Raw genomic sequence first — 24,746 nt, forward strand, 5'->3', positions numbered from 1 at the left:
GTCATCAGGTGGACATGAGGATCTGTACTCTCTGTTTTCCTCTGGCTCACCTTTCATTTACCAAATTCTCTGCTTCCTTCTCTACCTACTCCTCCTCCTCTCTCCTGTCACTGAATCTACTCAGTCTTTTCTGCAAACTGGGAGTTCTTGTCAGATATAGGATATCATTATTTGGTAAGGAGCAGTACACGAGAAATAATGCTTCAGAGTTATTGTTTATTTTATATATAGTTTGCAGTCACATAAGTGTGCACAGGTGTGTGTGCATGCATGCATGATGTTGTAGTGTATACTCATCCTCTGCTCAGCAGCTGTGCGTGCTGTGTGGTCAATAGTGCAACATATAAAAATGACGAGAGCATACCACTACATCATTGTCCTCAAAGTAAAAAGACGTTCCTTAAAAAAGAACAGATATTTGAACTACATTTCAGACTGCATAGTTTATCCACACTTTTTCATATAACAGCCTTTATTTTGTAAAGGAACGTTCTTTTTCTTTGACTGTGATGCTTGTCTGTGCGTTTTACTAGTGCACGAATGTGACAGATGTGAGTCTTCATATTTGGTTTTCTGACTTTTGGCTGTCAGATTGTTGACTGTGTGCTTTAGTGTATAACTACCTTCACATTCCTAAAACCAGTTTTAAATTTTTACCTTTCTGCTCTCCAGGTAACAACGCTACATCCATAGTCAACTGCCTGCAGATACTGGGACAAAGCCTGGATGCCAGGTAACTAAGGACACACCATTTATAATGTTATCTGAGTACATGAGCAGTGCAGTGTGTGAAAGTCAGCTGTTGTCTGGATCTGTTTAGTGGTTTCTCTTTGCTCATCACAATAACACATGCAGATGTGTTTTTGTGGGCATATCAAGACCACTTTGAGAGCTAAAGAATAAAAAAGGCAGTTTTGCACATAAAGTAAAATTGTTGACAAACCACATATTAAACATGAAAACTCAATTTTAATATTTTGTCATATCCCTTTTTCTTAAGTGGGTGTAAATTTGGTCTTTAAAAGACTTAACTGCAGGCACCAGGCACTACCACCAGGAGGTGTTCCTGTCGTGATTGATGAGTGTGTGTTTACGTTTTACTTATTACCAGTTACACCATTACCACCATTACCAGTTAATTTCTCAGCAGATCCCGACATTTCACCAGTGCTGTGCTTTGCTGTAGTTTGAAAAAGAAAAAATAGTGTGTGAAACTCTATAATAACTCCTCCTGCATATCAGGACAGTAATGAAGACTGGTCTGGAGTCAGTGAAAGCCGCGCTGCGGTCATACTTTGACAGTGCAGCAGAGGATCTGGAGAAGACACAGGAGAACCTGAAACTCGGACAGTTCACCCACAGCAGAGAGCAACCGCGAGGTGTCACTCAGATCATCAACTACACCACGTTCGCTCTTCTGCCCATCCTCTCCTCCCTGTTTGAACACATCGGACAGAACATGTTTGGAGAAGACCTTATATGTGAGTACTGGTCTATGGTGACTGCAACATCATTTTTTGTAACTTAATGAAAAATAGGTTCATAAAAAATATTTTCATGCCTAGAGAGGAATAAAAACACTAATGCATGAAAGGGATAAATCATTTTTTGATGTAAATACTACAAAGAGCTACATACAACCACATGACATCTTAAAGGGAGATATATTACAGTTGTGTGAAATATATTTGCTCATTTTGAATTTTGATGTCAGAATCATGTATTAGAATCATTGGAACACAATTGTCACCAATTCTGTAAGTAAAACAGAAACTGAGAAGACCTTAAAACCTTTAATTTTTAAAGGTCACCAATTTCTTTTTCACTTGCATAGTAGTTTTAACTTGCTTTTGTGCATAGAGCAACAAAACATGTTATCTGACTGAGGTTGTCAGAGGGTTTTCTGAGCCCATGCAGTGATTTACATTACAGAATAGAGTCTGTAATGGCTTCAGATTTCTTCAGACTCTCTGAATCTGTGAGTGAAGTTGTGAAGTTGTGTACTACAGATGACAAAATTAGCCAAATTCTTTATTAACCAAACTTACTTTATTTGTGTCTGTTTCACCAGTGGATGATGTCCAGGTGTCCTGCTACAGAATCCTCAACAGCCTCTACCTTCTGGGAACGAACAAAAGCATCTATGTAGAAAGGTTGAGTTTCCCTACATCAAGCAATAGGAAACTAGTCTAGAATTGGACAGAAATCTTGGTTTACCTGTAGTTGTGTTCAGTCTATATTTGCTCTTTTTCCTAAGTGTGAAGTTTTAAAACCTGTATCTGAACAGCAAAATACACAGGATACAATTAAAACACATGGGTAAATAAATAGAATCTACTTAGTCACAAATTTGTGATTTAGAGTTTCCTGTAAAAAATTGAAAAGTGTAGAATCATTACGCAAATCTGAAAGTAGATAAACTGAGGAATATTTATTTGACAACAATAATTAAACACTGAAAATGAAATGAAAAAAAAAAAAGTTCTCCTCTCCTCTCCTCTCCTCTCCTCTCCTCTCCTCTCCTCTCCTCTCCTCTCCTCTCCTCTCCTCTCCAGACAGCGTCCAGCATTAGGGCAGTGTCTCGCTGCCTTCTCAGCAGCCTTCCCCGTTGCCTTTCTTGAGCCCCACATCAATAGGTTCAACAGCTTCTCCATTTACAACAGCAAAGGACTTAAAGACAGAGCAGGTACTGGTCAGTGTGTTTCATTTGAATGTGTAGCAGCTCTCTGTGCTTTCACTTCATGTACATTAGATGTACTATAGAGCTATAACAAGGTAAGTCATATTTGAATTGTATTCTCTGACAGTTACACTCACTCTAAATGCAATTCTTTACTAAGACTCAGATCACAGAAAAAGACAAATGTCACATTCATATTAAAAATATAATGAATACATATATAATACATATAATACATAAATAAATATATAAACATATTTTTTTAATTTTATATAAAAAATATAATAATCAGCTAATTTATGTAAGACTTTCATGATCAAGTGCATGTCTCTGACACCTTCCAGCTTTAGGTCTTCCAGGGCAGGTTGAAGAGGTCTGTCCTCTGATCCCAAACTTAGATAAGTCTTTGGAGGAGATCATGGAGTTGGCAGAGTCTGGCATGAGATACACTCAAATGCCCCATGTCATGGAGGTAAGCTTTGCTGTACAACTAACAAACGTGCAATGCAAAGTATTGTCAGGATAAGCAAAGGGGGTTGATCTCATGATAGTTTAACCATCGGTGTATATTCTTCTTTCACTCAAGGTGGTGTTGCCCATGTTATGCAGCTACATGTCTCACTGGTGGGAACATGGACCAGAGAGCAACCCACACAAAGCTGACAGTTGCTGCACCACTGTGACCTCTGAGCACATGAACACTCTGCTGGGAAACATTTTAAAGATCATCTATAACAACCTGGGAATAGATGAGGGGGCCTGGATGAAAAGACTGGCTGGTAAACATGATGGCACAGCATATTTGAACGATAGACTGACAGTTTGACAGTTTGACTTGATGTACAGTACTAAAGGTGCGCCCAGACGTCTGCGTCTTTTACACTTTGCATGCTGTGGATTTTGCACCTTTGCCTTCATAAATATTTAAATATGTTTTTGTCCAAGTGAAGTAAGAAAGTGCACATATGTGAACTAAGCACATACAACGCAAAATTGGACTTAAGAAAATGAAACAGATTTTTGTTCTCGCCTCCCAGTTTTCTCTCAGCCAATCATCAGCAAGGCCAAACCTCAATTGCTCAAGACACATTTCCTGCCTCTGATGGAGAAACTGAAAAAAGTGAGTCTCACTAAAAGACACATGGAAAAGGGTGTGTGGCTGTTTACTGTTAACATCTCACACCATCTTTGTTAGGCTTCTTGGCCTAGAGGTGCAACACAAACACACACACACACACACACACACACACACACACACACACACACACACACACACACACACACACACACCATTCAGTGTTACTTCAATAACAGGCCTGACAGACAAAAGAGCTTTTCATTCATATGCCAACATAACACAATGGTTAGACTGCTATACACATATAATGACTCAGTAATAAAAGCAGTTACAGTAGTTAAAAGTACGATCATCATACTACTGTTATGATAAAACTGGTCTTAGTGTGCACATCACAAGATCCTGTGCTGTGTTGTGCAGAAAGCAGCAGTTGTGCTGATGGATGAGGAACACAGCAAAGCAGAGGGGAGGGGTGAGATGTCAGAGACGGAGCTTCTCATCATGGACCAGTTCACCATACTGGTCAGAGACTTGTATGCCTTCTATCCACTTCTCATTCGATTCGTCGACTACAACAGGTACAATGCTCTCACTGAAGCCGCACTTCACTGCTTGTCCATACAGTAGTTTATTTGTTTGTTAGTTTTTCCTGAAATATTGAATAGCTTAATATACTGTATGACCATGCATCTATCCATTCTCTATACTTAACTCCATTATTGGACCACAGGGGACTGTAGCCAATCCCAGCTGACTACCTTCTAATCCATCTACCCATCCACTAAATGTTTTCTATTGACAGGGCCAGATGGCTCAAAGAGTCCAACCCAGAGGCTGAGGAGCTGTTTCGCATGGTGGCTGAGGTTTTCATCTTCTGGGCCAAGTCTCATGTAAGAAACCAACTTCCAACTCTGGTTGGAAATCCCAATTATTTACCTTCTGTGAACTTGTCATGTCATGGGTCCACGTGTGGTCTCAACATTGTCCTACCAGACCATTGTATGTGTCAAAGTGTGAATGGCACTGTAGATCTCCCTCTGTTAAGTGATGATGGAGTAAAAAGTGGAGCAACCACATAGTAGGGACTACACGTGACCCTAACAACACATGTTAATGGTCAAGTAGGACAATGATCAACATATTATGTCAATGACCATGACTTAACCATTCCATAGAAATGAAAAACCTGGGAGTCCCAACCACCTCTTATCCAAAAGCAATTATTAAGTAAAGAAACTCTTTGGATGAGAAGTGTAATATCAAAAACCTCAAACATACTGGTGCTGAATGGTGTCCTGTTTTCCTGCAGAATTTTAAGCGAGAAGAGCAGAACTTTGTGGTCCAGAATGAAATCAACAACATGTCCTTTCTCATCACTGACACAAAGTGTAAGATGTCAAAGGTATGAGCATCTTGGATATATCCTTGTAAATAGATTCAGTCTTATTAAAATCAAAAACACATCGACAATAAAGAAGTCAACCACAAGTCATTTACAAAACACTGACAAAATAAGATTTGTTTTTGTAATATTCTGACGTTTGCTGTTGCCTCAGGGAATTGTATCAGACCAGGAGAGGAAGAAAATGAAGAGAAAGGGGGATCGATACTCAATGCAGACGAGTCTGATCGTTGCCACTCTGAAGCGTCTGCTGCCTGTTGGACTCAACATCTGTGCCCCTGGGGAACAAGAGCTTATCACTCTAGCTAAGAACCGCTTCACCCAGGTAGAAAATAATAGATCTTGTTCAGTACATTTTGAAAATGCCGCCTGGGTTTAATGAGAGAAAAAAACAATTCTGAAGACCCATTTTCAAAGTCTGATAAAAAAATAAAAATAATTCTATGCTAATACAAACATGACTGATTTGAGTCCTATTTAGCCAACACTCTGCAGGCAGATTTTAGTGGTGCATTCCTGTGTATTTATTTTATAAAATAGTGATAGTAGAGTAACACCACAGGGTCCTGGCCAGACAACACCCAGGAATATTGCAGGTCATGGTCAACGTGTTAAACCCTAAGCCATGTGAGCACCCCATCGAAAGTTTTTTCTTGACCTTCTAATGGACCACATTGTTACTCTATTAACAGAAAGATACAGAGGATGAAGTTCGAGAGATCATTAGAAACAATCTCCATTTACATGGGAAGGTAAGACTACAGTCAGCAACTTGACTTTATTTGTGATTGTAACCTGTACTGACATAGGTGATACGAGATGATATCATCATTTGTAATTACTCTGCGTTTCCTGTGGATAATGATGTTGGATGTTTTGTACTGGATGGTCTGAGACTCGATAGTTCCAACATTTGGTTCATAGTCAAGTGACAACCCACACAGAAGCGCTCATGCATACATGCATTTCCTACTTGTGACTGTGGTGTGTCTGTGTGGTGATGTGTGTATAGTTGGAGGACCCAGCCATTCGTTGGCAGATGGCTCTGTACAGAGACCTGCCAAATCACTATGAAGACACCTCTGACCCCGAGAAGACTGTGGAGAGAGTGCTGGACATTGCTCATGTCCTCTTTCATCTAGACCAGGTGTGTCTGTGTGTGTGCATGGAGAATAAAACATGACACAGTTGCAACACTGAATTTCAGTTAAGAGGTAATACAAAGAATGTAAACTATACATACAACGTTTGTAGTTCATATCTGGGTTGATGAGAACATTGGTTTCTAAACAATGTTATCTTAGCAGAGCTGCAGTGATGTAAAATAACTGTCAATTTACAAATCTATACAAATTTATTAAGCTGTTCTCGAAGTGTACACAGACATTGACCCACTTCTGCACTGAGAACAGTGTGCGTGTTTAGGTTGAACATCCTCAGCGCAGTAAGAAGGCAGTGTGGCACAAACTGCTGTCTAAACAGAGGAAGAGAGCAGTGGTCGCTTGCTTTAGGATGGCACCGCTCTATAACCTGCCCAGGTAAGTTCTACACCCACATCACTAAACACATAAAGCTCATACAGTATGAGTACTATATGTTTCTTGAAAAAACAATCCTTCTTCCTGTATCTCCTAAAACTAGGCACCGAGCTGTCAACTTGTTCCTGCAAGGCTATGAGAAGTCCTGGATTGAGGCAGAGGAACACTACTTTGAAGATAAACTCATAGAGGACCTTGCAGTAAGTTCATTTTATTCTAAATGTAAAACAAATGTGATTATTTTATCTTCCCGGATTGTTTCTCCTACTTTAGAAAGTAATGATAGATGAATGTGAGTTTTTTTGCATTGTTGAGTCTCATCTGATTTTGATTGTGTGTTTATGCCAGAAACCAGGGGAACAGGAACCTTCTGAAGAAGAGGAAGGAGTGAAGCATATCGATCCCCTGCACCAGCTCATTCAGCTGTTCAGTAGAACAGCTCTCACAGAGAAGTGGTGGGTCCTTGTGCATATCTAAGATACAAGATTATACTGAAAAGGCTAATTATGAGTCCTCACATTAATGTTTAATTCATATAGATTTTGTATTTTGAAAACTTTCTCAGCCTAGGGAAAGTGATCTATTTTCATGTGGTCATTACAATGTAAAGACTATGGACTGAACAGGAATACAGCTCAAACCAGTGAGGCCACTAGAGCATAAATACTAGTAAAAACTAAATACATAAAACCTCAGCTGCACAATGTGGTGACACACATGGCCCATGCAACTATAAGTAATACATAATGTATGTATAACTCAGTAACCACTCCCAAGTCAGCGAGCTTAAAGTGGGTAAAGGTTAATTATCAGTGAGATCAGCAGTGCTAGAAGTAATTACCCAATGCAGCTCAAATGAAACATGAGCTGCCTTGAACTGCACTTCAGTCTTTGATATTGCCAGTTAAATTGTGCTCATGTTTGTGTTTGCATTTCTTGTTTCAGTAAACTGGATGAGGATAATCTTTACATGGCCTATGCTGACATCATGGCCAAGGTACCAGTTGCTGAAAACTAGTACTACAGACCTTTACATTACAGGGTGAAGCTAATAACAGTCATGATATACAGTGTCAACATGTGGTACTCTTTTTTTCATTGCTCTTCTTTCCCTCAGAGTTGCCATGATGAAGAGGATGAAGACGGAGAGGAAGTGAAGAGTTTTGAAGTAGGTCATTAGTCACCGTGGTGTATCTGTCACTCAGTTCTGATAGTTCTTCTAGGTGTTCACTGGTATGCAGCTGCTTGTCAAACTTGTGTCCCGATTCTCACAAACAGGAAAAGGAGATGGAGAAGCAGAAGCTGTTGTATCAGCAGGCTCGGCTGCATGACAGAGGAGCTGCTGAGATGGTGCTTCAAACCATCAGTGCTAGCAAAGGTAGGTTCAAGGCCTCAGCAATTTTTCTTGGATAGTTTTGTCTTTAATAATAGACTGTATAAAATAAACAGAAGCAGATCTACTGTAAGCTACAGGATTATGGCATTATTTTGCCACCATTCTGCCAAAACCCAACATGGGAGGGTTGCTGTTGAGCTTGCAATGTGTAAAATTGCCATGATTGTCCCTATATCTGTAGCAGAGAGGTGGTTTGGAGATGTTTTGATGATGTGTTATGTCTTTGACCCACTACTGGCGGATTTAAAGAAAAAGCACATTAATTCTCAGTTTGCTTATCAGTGCCAACAGCATTGTGCTTTATATACCGACAAGAGTGCTATATGTCATGTTAGACATTAAGCTTCTGCTACTGGGATGCAGGTAGCTATGGATATATAAAGACCAAAAAGTCACAGATTCAGAATACTAAAAACTACAGTTTTTCTTAATTGCTTAAACACATTTCTCACCCAATCCACCAAACATCCTATTTTCAGGTCAAAATGAAGCCCTACCCTCAAAGCTATTTACTTTTGCTGAAAAAACTAAATTTGCCCTCAGACATCACACACAACCTGTTAAAAATACACAATACAACATAGTCTTACCCACTGTGGCATTATATTCAAAACAATTTTTCCAAACCTGTTAAGTGATTTGGTTGGTTTACTTTTTAATAAATGGCATTGGTGTGTATTCCTTTTCACCAGGTGAGATGGGTCCCATGGTAGCTTCCACTCTGAAACTGGGCATAGCTATTCTTAACGGAGGAAACTCGACTGTTCAGCAGGTACTGGAGTGCGCCCTCTGAATGGCCAGTTATGATTATATTTTGTGTTTGTGTAGTTATTTTTGAAATATGAAAAAATATAGAATTTTATGTATTATGCATGGAAATAGATTTGACATTATGCATTTCTATTTTATATCTTTTCATATTGACTTCAGATATAGCCTTATGATCTCTGTCTCTTTTCCAGAAAATGCTGGATTATCTGAAAGACAAGAAGGATGTGGGCTTTTTTCAAAGTCTGGCTGGTCTGATGCAGTCATGCAGGTAACAACAAACTATTTCTTTCGTCAGGACTGAAACAAATACACTTACAGTACACATGCAAAGTCTTGACAGCTGGAAGTTGAGTCTTGGCAACGGGACTTCCTTCTTGTTAGGTTGAAACGTTTCTCTACTCATCCAAGTAGCTTCTTCAGTCTGAAGATAGTTAGTTGGAGCCCACAATTTATACTCCAGGTTTGGTTTCACTACACCCCTGGCCTAAATAGGCTCGTTAGGTGAAATGTAATAGTCACACCTCTGCCATCTCCTCTTATACCCTAAAATGGATGTCGGCGGGGTATTCCTCGTTGGCGAAGCGTTTTAACCTAACAAGAAGGAAGTCCAGTTGCCATGACTCAACTTCCAGCTGTCAAGACTTTGTATGTGTACTGTAAGTGTATTTGTTTTAGTCCTGACGAAAGAAGTAGACATAGACGACTGAGAATCTTTACTGACATGAACTCTTGAGGGTTACACACACAAAACACAAAAAATGGACAAAGAAATGCCCTACCATCATCAAAAATAAAACCAATTAAGTAGCTATGGAATGGAATATAATATGAAATGTCATAAACAGATTATATGAAATATGGGAATGAGTGATCCTTAGACACAGCAATGCTGCATTTTCTTTAAATCCAACATTTGCTAAAGCAAATGACTATTCCTTCAAAGGTGTTCTTATCAGAGGAACTTGTACATTTGCATTCATTACATCAATTGGAATGATCTGTACCGTTTTCTTATGTACATACACCAACACTGTTATTTGTTTTGCAATGAATAGGTTGAATCTGCACTTTGTTTGTAACAAGGGTGGAGTGTCCTTATTTGTTGCAGCACTGCTTTAAGATTTTGACTGAGGGAATGAAGAAATGAGGAGCACCTTTCAGATGCTACTCTTCATGAGGATGATTTACGAATTTAACCATAAAATACCACAGGTTCACTGTACATTGGTCTTTGTTCCAGCGTTCTGGATCTAAATGCATTTGAGAGGCAGAACAAAGCAGAGGGACTGGGAATGGTGACAGAGGAGGGCTCAGGTAAGCTCCAATATACTTATACCCTGCAGATGTATTTCTTTAATGGTGTTTGGAATAGAAAAACTTTAGTGACCTTGTCTTTTTCTGAGTAGGTGATTGGTGTTACTAAACAAGAGGAAGTACCTTATTAATTATTTAGAAAAGGCCTAATCAGACTTGTGTATGTTAATATTGAAATGTTCTTTTCTCCAGGTACAGGTAAAATATTTAAATATCACTTTTTTAATCTTAGGATGAAAACCTAGCTTTAACTTTCAGCACAGCTTGCTGCAACCATCACCAAGTTTATATTTAGTTAAATGTTAAAGGTAGATTGTAGTGTACTTGCAATCTGTCCTCCAATTCAAAAGATCAACATCTCTCATGCAAGCATTGACACTAGCATGTGCAGCACTGATAGACCAGTAGAAAGTGGTCATTAAAGTACTTGTGCTATGGTGTCACACTTTGTTTGTTCTCCCTGGTACATGAAAGTTCTGTTTTCCTTGTCAAATCATCATCCTTTAATTTGCTTTGTCCTGTTTATACTGTCATTGATTTATGTGCTAATGCAGTACAACCTGTGGTTTACATTATCCAGTATGATTTCCTGCTGTACTACTGTGTTTTGTGCTTATGATTTGCCCATTACACCTTCTGTATACATTTATTTCAAACATTCAGTATCATCCTGTAGATTGCATACGGGTACTCTTTAAAATGCTAATCAGTTACCTTCATGACAACTTACAGCAGTGTAAAGTATTGTGTTTGTTCTTTGTGTGAAAAGAATTTTGGTCTTTTGCCATCTACAATTCATAATACTGTGAAAAGGATTCAGGGGCTCCAGAGAAATCTGGCCTAAGGTGTTTGAGCCCCCAGACAGCACTGCATGAGAAACCATCATGCTACTATGATCAATATAGTAGCATGATGACCACAAAGGTATAGGAGTACTTTGACAGACCATTGTCAATTAACACAGTCCACCACTGCAACCTGAAACTCTATAAGAGCAAACATGAATTCTCTGTACAAACGCCACCCTGGGTCCAAGATCATGTCAAATGGACAGAAATGTAGGAACATGTTCTATGGTCAAATGAGTCCACATTTGAGCTCCTTTTAAGTAATAAAAGATGTCAGTTTCTCTTTTCAAAAGAAAAAGAAGACTATCCAGTCTGTTAGGAGAAATTACAATCTGTGATGGCCATGAGTAACTTATTGTACATACTATATGCCAAAGTAATAAAAGAGAAGGGATTTTAAAGAAATATTTTCCCAGGAAGTCAATACTAAACCTCATTCTGCATGTGCTACAGTTTTACAGAGTGACTTTATAGACATAGAAGTCCACACACAGTAAAACTGCAGCAATTATTTCTCAAACAATTAGAAAGTTTGAGAAATAATTACAAAATACAATTACATTACTTAGTGAAAACACTTTTTTTCAGATGAATAAAGTTTCAAGTAAATTAACAAATAACAGATTTGAGATATTATTGCCAAAAAAAGGCCCTATAAACTTTGTTCATACTATATTAAAGCTAGATAATATGCAGTAATACTTAGTACTGCGTGATAATAGGTAATTATTGGCAGATTCTTTTTAGAATTATAATTCTCTTTTTTTCTCGATTGCTTAAACACATTTCTTGAAACTATGTCTCGTATTCTTAAAACAGTAAACACAAATCTCTACTGTCTCACCCAATCCATCAAACATCCTATTTTCAAGTCAAAATGAAGCTTTACACTCAAAACCATTCACTCTTGCTAAAAAAAAACTAACTTTGCCCTCAGACATCACACACAAGCCCTCAAAAGCATACACTACAACCTAGTCTTACACAGTGGTGCAATAAATTTAAAGCAATATTTCCAAACCTGTTAAGTTACGTCGCTTGATGAACATGATGAACACAAAAGACATAACCAATGTATACATTGGCACATTTTTATTCATTCATAAACTACAATACACACACAAAATTATTCTGCCTCAGCATCCCATCTTGGGTCTGGGTCAGGCCAGAGAATCTCGTTCACATTATAGGCTATATTGGCCCTAGCCAGGCAGTAGGATATCATCTTGCATGCTTGATCCACCCTTGGCAAGCATATACTGATATGTCAGGCAGGCTTCTTCCATGATCTGGACGAGGTGAACATGGTTCTTGGTCATACACTTTCTAACACCATGCCGAACAAAAAAAGCTCCTCTACTGGGTTTAGAAAGGGGGAGTATTCAGGCAGAAAGATGTTTGAAAACCAGTCATAAATCAGAGCAGTGCAATGGAAGCTGACATTATCCCAAACAACAGTGTAGTGAGGCTGCTCTGGCTGTGCTGGTTCCCTGTGGTCCAGCTGGAACACATGCTCTCTTTTCTTATACCGTCAAGGAAAGCAAGGAGAAGCATTGTGTTATAGGGTCCTAGAAAGGCGGTGGAGTATCCCTTGTTGGCTGATGGTTCCACACATAGTGACATTCCCTGTGTGCTGGCCAGGGACCTTCACAGTAGCCTGATGGCCAATTATGTTCCTCCTCCCTCCTTGACGTATTCCTTCATTTCCATATGAATCTATTGTTCTAAAACTCAATGAACTGAAGGATCTGATTGATGTGTAGAAATGAAGGCATGGGTGTGTGTGAAAACAGTAGAGTAGTGTCTAGAGTTTAGGGAATTGAGTGTGCTTCTTGATAAATGGCGGCATGGTTTTGACATTTTAGTTCAAAAGCCTAGTGTTTTAGCAATCGAGAAAAACTGTAACACTTTTTCTACTGATTCTATTGAATCTTAGGGCCATGAGGAAGATTTCTTTTGAAGTTTCATGTCATTTAAGTAAAAATTAAAAAAAAAAAACTTCAAGTGCATGTGGAGATCAAAGTGTGGTTTCTAGTTGTGAACAAATGCAATTTTAGGCACAATCTAATGTCCTAATTCTGATTACCACACTGTAATAATAAGCTAAAAGAGAAATAATAACCTTGTTATTAAAACTAGTTCTCAAGTACAAGTACATTCTGATGCTATGAGAATTACTATCCTAAAGCTAGTAGTTTGATTCATTCTGAACATGAACTTTATTTTCAAAATTTCGATTTTAATCTCAACATGAAAATTTGAATAAATCTACCTCATGGCCCTAAAACCTCTTTGTAGCCTAATGCTACTGTCAGATCTGTCAAAACATAAATACTTATTTAGAAACAGTCCTTTTTCCAATATTTTTCTTCTAATTCATTTGAAATATAAGGTACAGTAAATATAGCAGGGTTGCCGGGAATGGAGAAAATAAGAGGTACTCCTCCTCTTGTAAGGATAAACACTCTTTCCCATTTTTAAAAGACCCAAATAATAAAACGGACTATCGCTCTGCTTCTAGCTGAAAAACACCTCCAGATGATGTTATTTGGAGGAAGTTCTCAGTTGTGGCATCGCCACAATCATGAGCTTGTGTTGTACAAGCTGTACACGTTTTCTGTTAACACATTATTTTTCCCATGTTGACCAAACAATCGAATTCGGAATTTTTAAAGCTCTTTTCCCTATATGTAAACTTTTTCTTTGTTTCTTACTTTCTTTCTCTCTTTCTTTCTCCCCCCTGTTTTCCTTTTCTTATTTTGGTTTACTGCACTTTCTTCCCTTCCTCAGTCATCACTCATGAGCGTGGTAATTATGCCTTCTGCCATTTTCTTGTGTGTGGGTTGGTGTCTCTCTCTTTCCCTCTCTTTCTCTCTCCCTCCTCCTCTTTTACTATGGTTGGTTAGCGGTTGTGTCAGTTCTGTCCAGGTCCTGAGTGTAGATCTTCAAATGTCGTTCTGACCTGCTCTGTGCTTGTAGATACCTTTCTACCTTTTCCTCATTATTCTACCTCTCTTTCTCTCTCGCTCTAGTTAAAATAGATCCATTATAACTTACTTTGGTTGGATTTGAGTTGGTCTTTTTTTTAAATAATGTTAAATGTGTTAGTCCACTAATATAAAATGTGTCATGCCATTGATTTCTGTAACAGCAAACTGATAATTATATGAACACTTGTTTTAAAATATATCATATAGAAATTAAAGAGCAACTTCAGTTATTTCCAGCTGGCTTCTTTTTGTTGTAATGTGAGGAACACATGTATACGAATGGCATTAAACATCCCTCAGCCTTATTGTTTCCTAAAATATCTTTTTGCTTCTGGCTGAAAAACTCCTTCAGGTGATGTTATTTGGAGAACGTTCTCAGTTCAGATGGTGCCATCTGGAGGAGTTCTGCAGAAGCAGGTTGACCAAAACTACTACTAATTTTCATAATGAGCACTGATTAATACACTGATTTCTTTCTTTAAAACCAAGCCTTAGTTGATCCAGCCCTTGATGCAAGCGGTTCTTGGTTCTACAACAGCAAAGATTTCAATCTGAAACCAGTTTTCCTGGCTGAGAGACAGTTCTTAGGCAATGTTAATTACTGGTTCAAAATTAAACATCATCTCTAAACCATACCTGAAACTGTTTTGGTGGAAAAGGGTACAAATGAGCAACAAGATGACATCATCTGGATTGAAAAACTCCTGATGACATTATCTGGTGGATTTAGAGCAATATTTTTAGGGACATTTAATGCCATTAATATACATAGTATATAGTATAGTAATTAGAATCTAGATATTTGGAAATCTGTGAAGTTGCCCTTTAAGATTTAAGCTGGAATTAACACATCCAGGCAGAAGCAGTAGAAGTTCTAAGCTGTTTGCCTGCTATCTAAAATGGTACCCATGCCTCCCTCTCAGGATTTGTACAGTATCTGGCACATTCTAAATATTACTAATATGAGTATTTACTTTCCCTCACCCTCATTCTCCACCCCCACCCTCTCAGTCCCATAGTCAACTGAAGTCAGCTGGTTGTTTTGTCCCAGTAATGGAGATGGTTATTGTGATGGTTGTTATCTGTTGTGCAGTGTACAATCCCCTCTGTGTCCTCAGCCACTATCTCTATCTTTTTCTGACTCACTCTCTTTGGGCTGCAGTGAATACAAAAACACAAACCAAAAAAGGTATAATAACATGTTATATTAAAAATCCACACTAATCATAAGAAAAGACAAATGGCATTTGTTTCATGTTCACTGTCTCTTCATCACATTTATCTTAAAATGTGCTTAAAAGCTTCTACAACCACCCATCACCTAAAACATGCACAACAAGAAATAATATTTTTATGCCACTGGTAATGAATTATTAATGCACACACAGCATTGTACTGTGGTGGTTGAACGAGGAGATGATTTTATACAGGAAACAATTTTCCTTCTTGTGAATTCATCTTAATTGTTTTCTGGAAACTCTGCAGTAAAAAAAATCTCTGTCACGAGCAGCAGTAGCCCACCCGCCTACAGCTTCAAACAGTCTCAGTACTTCTTCCTGCTCCTCTTCAAACATATTATACATGTGACAAACTGGGACGTGCAGTTTGACCGCCTGACACAGCTGTAGACTGCGTAACTAGCCAGTCTGCTACTTATAGTGGAAACTGCACAGTATATAAAGTCAACATCATGTTGAAGATGCATTTATTTACTTCTAAATAAAATACTCAAGGATAATGAGACAGATGAGCTATTACAGCAGTTTTTTGTAATTACAATAAATGTAATGAATGCCCTGAATAACTGAGAAAAGAAGAACATCATTCTCTTTTTTACACCAGAAGAGCTTTTAAAAAGTATAGTCTAGACTGTATCCAAGAACAAAAATGAAATAATAGGATTTTAAGGATTAATGTGTGAAATAAGTGTGTATGATGTTAAAGGTAAAGCCCACATCACAACCAGCTCTCATAGTTCTACAAGCCTCTTGTCACATTTTATGGTTTGGTTCAGTTTATCATCCAGCACAGAGTACCAAGAGTAGCCATTTGCTCTAAAAAAAATCATTATGGACAGTGTGGATCACTAAAGCTGTGTTTGACACTCCCCTTCAAAAGTATTACAAAAGTAAGGCCAGTTTCTTGATTTTTGCTGTAGACTGAAAACATTTGGGTTTCACATCAAAGGATGAATATAAAACAAAACATCTTTTATCCTCCACTTTGTTTCACAGATGAGCTGTTATGTTTGAGGTCATGAGCAGATTCTTTCTTTTTTGAAACCTAAGCCTTTCCGTCACTTTGGTAAAGCATCATCTTTGTCTCATCAGTCCATAATACTCCCCTTTTTGAGCCTTTAAACTTAAAAACTGAAAAGAAAAGAGACTCACTTCTTTAAATTCCAGCCTGACCTTTCTATTTTTCTTGCTAATGAGTGGTTTGCATCTTTGAGTGTAGTGTCTGTACTTTAGTTCATAAAGTCTTTTGTCAACAGTACATTTACTCCTGCCCTCTGGGGGTTGTTGCTAATGTCACTAACAATTGTTTTAGCTCTCACAATGTTTCTGTCATCAACTGCTGTTGTTTTCCTTAGTCCATCCATTCAACACCAGTGGTTTCTTTCTTTTTCAGGACATTCAAAATTATTATACTGGTTATGTCTAATGGTTATGCAACGATGATTGATTTTCTATCTTCTCTCAGCTTCACATTTGATTATCTTTCATCGATAGACAGCTCTCTTCTTGTCATGTTGGTTACACCTCTTAACTATAAATGCCATCTTTACAGGCAAAAATCAAATCTGAAACTGAGTGCAGACATTCAGGACACACCTGGGAAACAAAACACACCTGTCAGTCACATGTTCCAAAAAAGGGTGGGTTCAAACAAAAGTTGCCATCTTCTTTTTTAAAATGGTTTATTATATCCAGATGTAACACTTGAAAAAAAAAGCAAAAGTCTAGATGTTTTATCTCATATTCATCTTTTGATGTCAAAGCAGTAATACAGGAACTGGCTTCGCTGTTCTAATAATTTTGGAGGGGAGTGTAAATTACAGTCAATAAAATTAGGATATTATTATAAAAACAAAAGATCTAAAGGCAGTCCTAGGCAGTGCTGTATTTGAAAAACAGAAAACAGGAAAAAGTCATTATATAAGGCAACATTTTGCGGCACACATACAGTATATTACGGCAATGGATGGCGGCAACTGTCACACCAAAGACCAGAGTTCACACAGTCCTGTCAGTTGCAAAATGTTGTGCCCGATTTTTTAAAAGAATTTAATAATGTATATACATTTTGAGAAGAAAATAATCAACATAAGAAATTGCAGCCCTGTTGTTTCCTCTGTTTGGTAGACGTCTTGATTCTGTAAGTGTTGCACTTTGGACTGTAAAATATTGTTTATTTTTTTACTAGTTAAACTTTTTTTGGCCATGCTCCTCCCCAACAAGAGGAGAGGGAACTCTCCTTCTTTCCTCTCTTCTTTTCTCTGTTTCCTGGCTGAGCTGTGTTCTCTGATCAGTGCATTTGTCCTTCATGACATTGATTGATAATTTGAAAACTTCCTGCCATTTTTTCATGATTTTAGTTTGTTTCTACCCAAATGTTTTATTTAAAATTTATGATTTGGTTGTAGATGTAGTCATGTATTATTCTGTCCAACTAGATGACATTTTATGTATAATTACACCACATCCTTAGCTTAACAGAGTTTTACTTGTTGAGATATTAAAAATAAAACGATATGATCTGAGTGTTTTGAAAAGTGTATCCCCCTCATCTGTTTATCACTGGGTTGGGAACAAGCCTGAAAGTGCATTGCACAATGCCTAACTGGTGTTAATGGCCTTGCTCAAGGGAACTAAAGTGTTGGGTAGTGAAAACATTTGCCATGACTCAATTTAAAACTCAGAAAATCTCAGCTGGATGATCGAGAACCTTTCCAGAAATAGGAACTACTGACAATTACAGAAACAGACAGATGTTTGTAATTCTGTTATATGTGCCATAATGTATAACATAACACAATAACACAATATATACACAGTGAGAATATCATATCATATTACGCAAATGTTATAGTTCTACTTCTTTTTGGCCTCTTCAGACTATGACCAAGATCATGCACTACCACACACCACCACACTTGACCAGCGACTGCTCTTGACAATGACATTTTCCTGTAGACCCACCCTCAATTCCTATCTCAATCAATTATGTTAAGTTGTCCCATTCCAGAGGCAGGAAAGAAGGTCCAAATAATTTTAGTGCCACCATCATGTTTTACAAACAGGATCAGCTTCTTATGCATGAATGCATTTTAGCCATAACCAAACTTAACTATTCTCATTCCAACCAAAAAAGTTTCAGAAAACTCCTAGAAATTCTTTTTAACCATTTCCAGCCTGGGGAGCATCAACAGTTCTTCTACGGTCTTCAGAAATCTCCTTTCTTTGAATGGTGACACACAAACCTGTATTGTCAGATTTTTCTTCTTTACATGAGGAGCTTCCAGACTCACAGCTGACTGCATCTTACTGAATAAAAGTCCTGACTCTTAATTTCCCCTTTAAATGACCTAATCATTCTAGAGGCTCACCTAGTTTTGCGACACTCAAACATAATATTCAATACTTTTCCATAGCAAATACATAAATAAGTTTTGGTATTTGGCTTGTTTAATTGTGATCCCCCTTATCATCATCATCATCAGCCTTTTTAGCAGATACTTTATAAAATAATTATCACAGTTCAATTCTGGTATTTGTAACAGATGCAGTCGGATACATTTTAGTTGGCATACCACAAGTGGATGCATACATTTTGGCACAAGTTCAGCCAATGTAAGCCATGATGAATAAAAAAACAACAACAGTTAATTGAACTATTGATAAGAAAAGGTTACACATCCACCAATTTGCCTGCATTAAACAAAGAAATTCACTTTGAGGCTTGTTTCAGACCTACAGACTTTCCTTCCTCTATTCAGCTCTGTCCAGTTTGATTTCTTATTGTACGGATGTATTCTGTTGATGTATATGTTGTTATCGTATTGAGTTAATGTGCAGCATTTCATTTTCCTTCTTCTGACTTTCTTTTCCTTGTGCACTCCTTGGTTCAAAGCAGCATTTTAGCACAGTCAGAGCAGCTACATACTGTAAATGTGTTTATGATCTGTGCAGAATCTACAATGGAAGCAGCCACCAACTATATGTTTTTTCAAACCAAATCCAACAGCCTTGGAATGAAAATATGAAAAGATAGCCTAAATCTACTGCTGACTGTAAAATGCTGCAGTTTAAAGACCAGTTCACATCAGTACACCACCTTACATGCTGTGACTACCCACTACTTGTCTAAGTGTGTGTGTGTGTGTGTGTGTGTTTGTGTGTGATTGGTAAATTATGGCCTGACACGGTTTACTGACGGGAAGAAAACACTGAGGGTTTCCTCACATTAGCACCATCTCTTTTTAAAAGTTTTTCACTCTCCATCTCCTTGTCTGTCTGTCCCCTTTCTTGCTTCTCTGTTCTGACTTTCTTTGTGTGTATGTGTGTCTGTTTATATGAACGTGTGTGCGCGCACTCATGCGTGTGTTTGCGCATGCAATTGTTTGTGTGTGCGTCTGTGTACATTTGTGCATACCTGTGTATGCGCTTGTGCATACGTGTGTCTGCATGCGTGTCTGGCTGTGTGGGTACGTGTGTGTTTCTTCTCTTTGGCCAGGTGAGAAGGTCATGCAGGATGATGAGTTCACCTGTGACCTTTTCCGCTTTCTGCAGCTGCTCTGTGAAGGACACAACTCAGGTGTGTGTGCTTTTGTGTGTTCTCCATCACTATTGGATTAAATATAGGAATATGGTTGGGAATCAAAATCTTGGGTAAATATAGAAATGATGTGGAGAAACTTTTTAGCTGTTCTTCTTCTGACAATACTGTACTGGCTACCAATCTGATTCCCACTTCAGTTACAGTAACTGGCATTTTATCTCATATATTTCACAACATCAATAATACTTTACCCCTTATTTTATATTTTGACACTAGATTCAAAAAGGAGTTTCATTTTGATGCTTAAACATAAGAATATCATGCAATATTTTACTGTAATGCTACCACTAGGCTTTTTCTCTGAGCTCATCTTACAAGCATGACATTGCAATATTTCACAAATTGTGTTTTAGACTTCCAGAACTACTTAAGGACCCAAACAGGGAACAATACAACTGTCAACATTATAATCTCTACTGTGGACTACCTCCTCAGAGTCCAGGTTAGCTCCTTCTGTTCTCCACTGATGCTTCATAAAGGTTGTATTGTGTTGTTCTAAGCTGAAACTAAACTACAAACATGTAACTCCTGTTGCAAGTATTAGTAGCCTAGGTTTACTCTTTTGATATCAGCAAACTGTAGTTTTTTTTTGTTTAGTTGTTTTTTTGAAAACATGAACATGAACATCATCACATTATTTTGTAAAAATTAATTTCCACAAGAAAGAAACAATGGTCATTCCTAGCCTCTGGAGCACTTTTATTATTACTGCTAATATTAATCATAGAACAGTATCTTGTATTTTGTTTTAATCTGTCAAATTTCTTGTCTAATTTCCTCCTCTGTGTTACCTTCTTGGCCTTATTCTTCACTCTCATCCAGGAGTCGATTAGTGATTTCTACTGGTATTATTCTGGCAAAGATGTTATTGATGAACAGGGCCAGAGGAATTTCTCCAAGGCAATTAATGTGGCCAAGCAAGTTTTTAATACACTGACTGAATACATCCAGGTAAATTAAGCCTCTGCAGTTATCACTGTTATGTAGAATCACATGCAATTGTTTATATTAAAATTTATATTTTAAGTTAAAAGACTTGAATGATTTAGTCTGAAATAGTTTCTTACAGTCATATACAGTCATATTTTGTCAACTATACAGAAGAGAAAGTGATATAATATTTGCCACAATGAAATAGGATAAAATAAAATGAGATTGTTGGTTGTGACGCATGTGTTACTGATGTTGTAGGGTCCGTGCACTGGCAACCAGCAGAGTTTGGCACATAGTCGTTTGTGGGACGCTGTGGTTGGTTTTCTCCATGTCTTTGCTCATATGCAGATGAAACTGTCTCAGGTGAGCTAGGATCACAAAGTGTGGAGGAGACTATGGGTCTTAGATAGGTATTATATAATGATTATGTCTTGTGTGGGACTGGCTGAGGACCTTTGCTACATGTCAAAAACCTTGTCCCACCTTAAGACACTCTCATGAAAAAAGAAAGAACCCAATTATAGCCTTTTTCGCCCGCCTTGGGTCACCTGTGAAGAATTCATTTATTGTTAATAAGAATGGATAAATCAACCTGAAAATCAGTGAGCTGTCTCTGTGGGAGAAGCAGACAAAAGAGACATAGTAAGTCAAGATTGGACAATTTGGAATGAATGTTCTGAAAAAGAAAAAACAAACACTGGTGTACTGAGCGCAAAAAATAAAAAAAGTTAACCCTTTAGTTAAGACCTTAACCCTACTGAACACACATTTAATCTGCTAGCAAGGAAATTTACGGGAGAAGTGCAAACAAAGAACAACTGAAGGAGGCTGTAATGAAAACCTGGAAAAGCTAATCAAAAGCAGAAATTCACAGTCTGGGGATGTTAGCAAGTCACAGGCTTGACTTAATTATTGCAAATTTGAAACAAAATAAGTTTTATGGATTTAAATTCTCTTTAAAACCTTCTGTACAATACTTTTAATTATAATTTTACGTGTTACAAAAGGTTCTATGTCCTGCAGTGTTTAATTTTGGTGTAAATACCATAAAATCATTAAACCTGAAACTCTGGACTTCAAGACTCAGGATCCCAAAACTTGATTAATCCCATAGGGACTTATATTTCATATTCATAATTTGATCTTTAACTGAAATTTGGGTTTTTGAAATGATTAAAGCTTCCACTTTTTTAAATCCTTTTTCCCCTCAGGACTCCAGTCAGATTGACTTATTGAAAGAACTGATGGATCTACAGAAAGACATGGTGGTCATGCTGCTGTCTATGCTGGAGGGTAGGTTTTTGAGCATATTGTAGTTGGATTAAATATTAAATCATGAGTGTCTTGATTAAAGAGCTGATAGACTGAAACATAAGTTCATATCTGTTATTCACATATAAAAAGATATCTTAAAATACTAATAATATGTCTTGGCCCAGTACTGCACATTATTTTGTAGAAATCATTTGAATTTGTTTATTAATATAGAGGTGACATAAACATCTCCAAACAAACAAACTGCATTGACAAATCTAGTCAATGCCAGTACTGTAACTTGACAATACTTTGACAAATACTTGTCAAAAATGTTTGTCTTCTCTGGTTCATTACATGTGTTATGCCACTCTGTGACGTGATTTTTTATAAGATAAGATAAGATAAGATAGACTTTATTTCTCCCACGATGGGGACATTTTTTGTTATTTTAAATGGGTTGGTTTGCTTTGGCAGGTAATGTGGTGAATGGGACAATTGGTAAGCAGATGGTGGACATGTTGGTGGAGTCATCCAACAACGTGGAGATGATCCTCAAGTTTTTTGACATGTTTCTCAAATTGAAAGATCTCACCTCATCAGATGCCTTCAAGGAGTATGACCCTGACGGAAAAGGCAAGACTCTAAAAATACATCTCATATTGAAGAATCATCAGAATTTATGTCATTTCAATTCATCATGTGATTTTAAAAACACATAGACACGTTAAATGTGTGTATGAATTCACTATCAGGTGTCATCTCCAAGAGAGACTTCCATAAAGCCATGGAGAGCCACAAACACTACACCCAGTCGGAGACGGAGTTCCTTCTCTCCTGTGCTGAGACTGATGAGAATGAACTCTTGGACTATGAAGAATTTGTTGAGCGCTTTCATGAGCCAGCCAAGGTAAATGGCGTGATGTTTACAGTAACTCTAAAAAAGGCCTCGCATTGTCAAAATGTAAGCCCCTCCGAATGACTGAAATGTCTTTTTAAAATATATGTCTAGCAGGAGAACCTTCTTGGTATTTTTCCCTCTGTGTCTTCTTTGTCTTTTTTTTTTCCTGACATTCCATTTGTTAGACTGTGTAATTACATAACCACCTGTGTCTTACAGTTTTTCCCAATTACAAAAAAACTTTTTTTGAAACCTCCACCCTATTTCTCAAAATTAAAGTAAAATATTGAAGGTTTTCTGATTGGTTGGTAGGTTGCTGCATATTTGTTACTTCCCTGCTGTTCCAAATATTTTAGGACTATTAATTTATCATTTTAAGTCCCCCTAGTGCCATCCAGTGCCCATATTTACTAATTGTCTCAGATAGTAAATCACTGCTGAATGGTAAATGGTCTGCATCTATATAGCACTTTTCTACCTTATTGGTACAAAAAGCTTATTTACACTGCTTCTCCTTCAATACATTTGGGTTTTTTTTAGGAGTACAAGTAAGAGCAAATTATCAACATCCATCCATAAAACGCAGTAGGTTACACTGGGGCAATTACCTTATGTACAGTGCTACTGAAATAGAATTAGTGTGAAGTTTATACACTAAATAATATTAATATTAATAATAAATAATAATAATAGTCTTCTGTTACCAGTTTTGCCTATAAACATAAAGAGTCCTCTTGAAAACTGGAGTTGATTTTAGTATTAGATTCTTTTACTGTATTAAACTATAACACAATTAACATTAATACAACACATCACTATGATTGGCACTCCTAGGCTGCTTGTCATAGAACAGTGACATAATACACTTTCCTATGAGTGGTCCTACTCCTCGCTTAAAGTAAAATTAGGAGGCTTCATAGATAACTTCAGTATCCTATTTTGAGGTAAGAGTATAATCTCACTTTCATTGTGATTCCTAGCAAGGATTCTGAGAGGTGCTAAGCCAATGTAACGAAGACCATATTAAAAATAAAAGTGGTTTTATTTAAAAGAAGGAACTCACTTTGTAATATTATTTTAAAGGATATTGGCTTCAATGTGGCGGTATTGTTGACCAATTTGTCGGAGCACATGCCTCATGACACCCGGCTACAGACCTTCCTGGAGCTGGCAGAGAGCGTCCTTAACTACTTCCAACCCTACCTGGGCCGGATCGAGATCATGGGCAGCGCCAAGCGCATTGAGAGGGTCTACTTTGAGATCAGCGAGTCCAGTCGAACACAGTGGGAGAAGCCACAGGTAAAGATGTTACAGTATAGCAAACAATGCCATTTGAGATTTGTCACATACAAGAGATGTTTAACGTCTTAACGGTGTTCAAAGATGAACAGAATACCTCTTTAATGTATACACTCCTCAGGTCAAAGAGTCCAAACGCCAGTTCATATTTGATGTGGTAAATGAGGGAGGAGAGAAGGAGAAGATGGAGCTGTTTGTGAATTTTTGTGAGGACACCATCTTTGAGATGCAGCTGGCAGCTCAGATGTCTGACGCTGGTGAACGCTCTGCGGTGAAAGAGGAGAGTGAGCGGGAGAAACCAGATGAGGAGAATCCAGAGATGGGCTTCTTCTCTGTTACCACAGTGTGCATGGCCCTGATAGCTCTTAGATACAACGTCATGCTGCTAATAAAGGTGAACTTTGATTTGTACCCTATTATCAACTAATAATTATTCAACTAACAAGACCGAGGTGTAAGTTTAGCTACATTGTGGTCAGTTCAGTACAGTAAGAGGTGTAT

The 24,746-nt window shown here is 37.7% G+C and overlaps 1 protein-coding gene across 1 annotated transcript in view; it reads left to right on the forward strand.

Moving 5' to 3' along the window:
- The window catches only part of ryr2a (ryanodine receptor 2a (cardiac)), a 111,117-nt gene that overhangs the window by 70,046 nt on the left and 16,325 nt on the right, over positions 1-24,746 (forward strand). The window contains 33 exon segments of the mRNA XM_026351828.1: positions 125-174; positions 673-733; positions 1,243-1,481; positions 2,072-2,153; positions 2,556-2,686; positions 3,025-3,152; positions 3,267-3,459; positions 3,718-3,800; positions 4,179-4,336; positions 4,561-4,648; positions 5,068-5,160; positions 5,315-5,485; positions 5,853-5,912; positions 6,173-6,307; positions 6,586-6,698; positions 6,802-6,898; positions 7,047-7,153; positions 7,644-7,695; positions 7,816-7,866; positions 7,977-8,076; positions 8,787-8,866; positions 9,057-9,133; positions 10,106-10,179; positions 13,818-13,835; positions 19,754-19,834; positions 20,212-20,300; positions 20,681-20,809; positions 21,050-21,154; positions 22,003-22,084; positions 22,523-22,681; positions 22,801-22,955; positions 24,030-24,245; positions 24,367-24,639. Of these exon segments, the coding sequence (XP_026207613.1) occupies positions 125-174; positions 673-733; positions 1,243-1,481; positions 2,072-2,153; positions 2,556-2,686; positions 3,025-3,152; positions 3,267-3,459; positions 3,718-3,800; positions 4,179-4,336; positions 4,561-4,648; positions 5,068-5,160; positions 5,315-5,485; positions 5,853-5,912; positions 6,173-6,307; positions 6,586-6,698; positions 6,802-6,898; positions 7,047-7,153; positions 7,644-7,695; positions 7,816-7,866; positions 7,977-8,076; positions 8,787-8,866; positions 9,057-9,133; positions 10,106-10,179; positions 13,818-13,835; positions 19,754-19,834; positions 20,212-20,300; positions 20,681-20,809; positions 21,050-21,154; positions 22,003-22,084; positions 22,523-22,681; positions 22,801-22,955; positions 24,030-24,245; positions 24,367-24,639 (3,730 nt within the window).

Source organism: Anabas testudineus, chromosome 19, assembly GCF_900324465.2.
Source record: "Anabas testudineus chromosome 19, fAnaTes1.2, whole genome shotgun sequence".
Lineage (NCBI taxonomy): Eukaryota > Metazoa > Chordata > Actinopteri > Anabantiformes > Anabantidae > Anabas > Anabas testudineus.